Raw genomic sequence first — 5,081 nt, 5'->3', positions numbered from 1 at the left:
ACTACCTCACATTCGGTACCTCAGTGATTATAAAACCGTGCCATATGCATGTTACTGGATGAATGAATGAAACTACTTAATAATGAGCATTAGACCATAAACTAACTTTTTTTTTTTTTTTACATCACACCCTCATTGGGGGCTGAGCCCCCCTAAAATTAAAATCCTAGAATCGCCCCTGGGGCACACATCAGAGTACTAATGACTTTTCTAAGAGAATCAGGGTTTTCAATAGCATTTGAAGGTGAGGGATTTATTATAATATTAGTAGTAACCTAGTATATAGCAGCTAGTTATTTTTTTGGTGTTTGTGTGTGTGTGTGTGTGAGAGAGAGAGAGAGAGAGAGAGAGAGAGAGAGAGAGAGAGAGAGAGAGAGAGAGAGAGAGAGAGTGAGTGAGTGTGTGTGTGTCTGTGAGAGAGTGAGTAAGTGAGTAAATATGCGTGTTTTAGCGGGGAAGAAAGGTTAAGGATAATAGATTGTAAACCTGTTATCTAAACCTCACTCCGGAACAGAAGGTGGCGGTAATGCACCAACTAGCTTGATGCCAACTGCTGTAAAACAAGAAAGAAGAAGAAGTCGTCATTTCCGCCTGGGTCCATTCACTGTCGGGCATAGCGAGCAGGTGGTAGGACACGATCCTGTCTGCGGTGACTCACATTATTATCAACAAAAATGTACTATAGAGTCAGCGGAGTCACTGGGAAATTAACGCGAGCCACAGCCGATTCTGCTTACAGTCCACAGGTAAGTCAAACATTCCGCTGTTGTTTTATGAGAAGCGAGAAGTCTGGTGTGACCTTCACAGGACTTGCACATTGCGCAAGTCTCTCTTCATTGTACTGATTCAGTCATCTTCTCTCGATCCTCTGTCAAAGTTGCCTTCTTAAGTAACGCTGTCTACGTTTATCATTAACGTCAATGGATCCGAGTAATTAAAGACAGACACTGGAGCTGCAGTGTAGCCTTCGCAGAATGTTGTAGTCCCTTGTCACACGATTCCTTTGAGTTTCTGAAAGCCAGCTGTTGAGAGGGTGCATACCTGTTTTAGTATAAACAGATCTTAAGTGTACTTGTACTAAATAATTAGAAATAGTTAAGCAGTAGTCGTTAAGGTCTATTTGCTTGATGTCATAAGACAGCTGTAGAATTCAAAGATCCATTTCTTTCTACTTGCAAGCTTTCTTTTTTTAAACTAAGGTTAGATATGCACTTTGTCTATTTAACTTGTTACTTGCATCAAAAAATAGTTTGCTAAAATGAAAATACTTTCGAAATAAAATACTGTCTTTCGTTATTTTTCCATGTAACAGAAAAGGAGACCTTTTGAAGAATCTTCCATCCTGAATCTCCTTTACTTGCTGCAACAATTTATAGTGACAGCATCTGTAAAGTTACAAAACACCATTAGTATTGAGTAGCCATGATGGTGCACTAATTGATTCTGTGTTGGATGTTTGATGTTAATTAGTCTATCTAGGTTCAAAAGATTGTTTTATGTGCTGCAGACCTAAAAAACAAACAAACCTCATGTCATTGTTTTTGTTCTGTAAGGGGCTTAAGCCCACAGTGCCTGCTCAAGCTCCTCAGATGGTCTTTGCTTCACCAACCAAGGTTGTTTCAGAGACTGGGTCATTGTCACACTACATGGGAGTAAACAATGTCCCTGAGCTCCAGAAGATTTTCCAGGTATGACACTGACTCACATTTTCATTCTGCTGTCTGTAACTGTTTAGAGTTAAACTGTTTGGAGTGATCATTACAAAAACCATGTGTGCAGCATCTGTTACTGAAATACTTTCACTTTGTTACACTTTTGATCATCTGTGTAATGTTTTGTATATTAAATTAACAATAATATCAGTCTTGATTATCTAAAAATGTGAAAATAAATATTTTAAAATATTTGAAATGTTATAAAGTAATGGGTAGTATGACAAATATATTATGTTGTCAGTAATTGTATATAGTGGTAACAGTGTATTTATACCAATATAGGTCTTTTTGTTGAGTCCATGTGCAAATATTTTTTTAATTTAATTTTTTTTCATTACCCAGTGATTTAGGGCGTACTATCACTAGGAACGGTTGCCTTGTGTCCAAGCACGATTGTCCTGTTATAGACATCTTTATCTGGATGAAACACTGTTTGAGTTCAGTTTTAATGTTTCTTTCAACATACCTTCTTATTGTCAACCCAGCCCTAGTGTGAATCATTTTCCAACACCTGGGTCTGGATTTGGGTTTCTGTACTTGTTCTTGTTCTGCCAACAAAAATTATTATTGTAGAATTGAATTAACTGCAAATAGTTAACTTCCATTGTGCAAATTTAAACTGATTGTATTTAGTATTGCATTTCTAAATTGAACGAGCAAAAATACTTGTGTGTGTGTATTAAACTATATGACTTGTTACAGAAAACTGACGGAGCACCGGTTCACCTGAAACGTGGAGTCATGGACAAAATGCTGTATAGGACCACAATGGGCTTGACAATTGGTGGTGCCCTCTACTGTTTAATGGCCCTCTATATTGCTGCCCAACCCCGAAAACCACAGTGACAACCCCCCCCCCCCCCCCCCCATAGTTCAATATTAGAATTATTATGGTTGGACTGATGACATGGACTTTTGTCATTTTGCTCTCAAAGAGTCACATAATTATTTATGATGCTATTTCACTTCCGTAAAACTGCTCTTATTTACTCCAGCGTTTTTATTTCGCTGATTTTGCAAGTACATCTTGATCATTTTGAGAAGCAGCCTCCTAACTAATTGAACCAACTGTCTGAAGAATTCATTGAGTTTGAGATTGTACTTCATTGGATATATACATTTATTGTGTAATGTATCCGGCCAATCATTTTCTTCTCATGGCCATCTGATTGGTCCCTCCAAGACAGTAGTTTACCTTGATGATCTGTTTTAACCAGGGTAAATTGAAATAATGTACTGATGTACTGACCTATTTGCATCTCCTCATATCTTTTGAGTTAATGACAATGAACTATTACAGCTTGTCAAAAAATCTTGTAAAATGAAGTCCTTGCAATTTGTACCTAGCAGAATAAATATATTTTGTAAAAAGGAAAAACAAACAATGGAACTCTGTTGTCTGTATTTTACTTGTTTATGGTATTCAATTATTGGCAACAACATCCTGTGGTCTTCAGATATGTCTCACCATACAGGATACAAGTCTGATGGGATTGAAAGTGTTATTAGTTTTAATAAATACATGAAAGTGTTTCAAATCCTATAATTAACTGATAGGCCTATTAGAATAGTTCCTTGGGGTATAATGTTAGATGATTTTGGATCAGGCAACTAGAGAATTAATGTTTCTATTGATTCTTGACCTTGATTGCCATATATACAGTAACAGTGCTACATAATGTTCCCTATTGATTTATGTTTTTGTAGATTTACTTCCGTAGAAACACCAAAGATGCTTTAATATATTATGTGTTTTATTAGACAGATGAGCAACTGTTTGGATACTTTTATCAACAGAAAACGAATCATTGTTATATAGCTCAAACATGGTTAGACTTATTTTTTGAGTCTCATGTTTTCTTGTTTTAACATGAGTAATGTGCTTGAACCATGCTTCAGAGACACTATTTTGTCAAGTGGATAACATCAGAAAGCGTTTTATTTGTAGTAATAGTAATACAGCGTTTTCTCCACCATACGCATTTTAAAATGAATTGCATGCCATTTAGCAAACAGAGTCATCCAGCTTTTATTAATATTCTAATATCGGTCTAGCTTACCTTATTTTTAGTTGGCACAACTTAACATTTTTATAAACAACTTGTTAATCAAGTATAGCCTACTCAAGTACTGTTGACTCAAAATCATTAGTTGTGTTAACTTCTCATTAGAGTTCACATTACTAGGAAAATATCAGGAAACTGATTACCTTAAAAAATTCAAGTAAGCTGAACTAAAAAATCAAGTTAAGACAAAAAGCAACAATTGAATTCAGGTTAAACATTATTTATTATTCAGCAATTGTCTTTATGCACTACAGTTTACTAAACAATGTCTTTCAGACACCCTTAAATTCTAAACATTGTTTTTTAATGTAACATTAACAATTTTTGAATCACAAAAAGCACATTGTTATTCTTGTTAATCCTAAAGCAACTCAAAAGTACAGTGCAAACCCATTAAGGATGTTTCAGGTCATGTACTTTCGGCTTAGCCGAAGATTCAAATGTTCATAAATATCTTACCTTGATGCGATTTTGTAGGCTAGTGTATTCTTTTTATTATGCACATAAATGGACCATGGTAAATATATTTACACAGGTTTTCAACCCTAAATGAATATAAAACCCAGTTGAATATAAAAAGTCCAGTGCGAATGTTACTCCCGCTCGTCATCGGCAGCTGTCAGTCACTGTTGCTAGGCGACAAGAACAATCCTCCGTAGGCTAGACAGGTCCGAGCGCTTCAGATGCGCCCTTTGAAATGGGACGGAGCCGTAGTTAGCAACAATTTGTTAATATTGTGACAATAGGCCTACATTTTGTTACTTTAATTTTCAAAATAACCAGTGGTGGTATGTAAGGAACTACATACTTTGTTAATACTCGAAGTAATTTTCCCACACAGGACAGCAACACTACAAAATTGTTATTTTACAACATGATGCATTGTTTAACATTAAACTACACAAAAGTATATAGTTTAAATGTATCAACCTTGAAAATATTCAGAAGTAAAATGCAACATATGCAGTAATATAAATGCAAAACATCATAAAAACCCTGACAAGGGTTTTTTCCTGCAGAATTCCTTTACTTTTACTCTTGATACCTTAAGTACATTAGAGTATGCAAGATAATTTTGCTTAACTAAGGTTTGAAATATATGACTAGTTTTTCCCCAATGCGGTATTAGTGGTTATTAAAAGTACATTAGTGTAATAAAGTATCTCAATATTTATTCCATGAGTCAGCCCTGCAAACCTGTTGGTAGACAACTTAGTGGACAGTGAAAATATGCAGTCAAACACGCTGGAGACCATCCCAGATGATGTCCCACCAGCAGGAGGCCTTACCAGGGTCTCTA

General features: G+C 35.7%; 1 protein-coding gene across 1 annotated transcript; it reads left to right on the top strand.

Annotated features, from left to right (window-relative positions):
• The first annotated feature begins 514 nt into the window (after positions 1-514).
• On the top strand, positions 515-3,117 carry LOC308681480 (cytochrome c oxidase subunit 7A2-like, mitochondrial). Its single transcript, XM_081350416.1, has 3 exons — positions 515-746; positions 1,554-1,688; positions 2,418-3,117. The coding sequence occupies exons 1-3, from the start codon at positions 675-677 to the stop codon at positions 2,559-2,561; spliced, it is 351 nt and encodes a 116-aa protein (XP_081206542.1). The 5' UTR covers positions 515-674; the 3' UTR covers positions 2,562-3,117.
• Positions 3,118-5,081: the final 1,964 nt, after the last annotated feature.

Source organism: Scardinius erythrophthalmus (assembly GCF_964197995.2).
Source record: "Scardinius erythrophthalmus genome assembly, chromosome: 21".
NCBI lineage: Eukaryota > Metazoa > Chordata > Actinopteri > Cypriniformes > Leuciscidae > Scardinius > Scardinius erythrophthalmus.
Note: the sequence above shows the minus strand (reverse complement) of the source record. Positions and strands in the feature narration are given on the sequence as shown.

Bases quoted from the DNA above. Each gene is read 5' to 3' on its own strand.
- LOC308681480 (XM_081350416.1), top strand. From the start codon at position 675: ATGTACTATAGAGTCAGCGGAGTCACTGGGAAATTAACGCGAGCCACA. The intron at 747-1,553 runs GTAAGTCAAACA...TTGTTCTGTAAG, and splicing joins ATTCTGCTTACAGTCCACAG to GGGCTTAAGCCCACAGTGCC. The intron at 1,689-2,417 runs GTATGACACTGA...GACTTGTTACAG, and splicing joins AGCTCCAGAAGATTTTCCAG to AAAACTGACGGAGCACCGGT.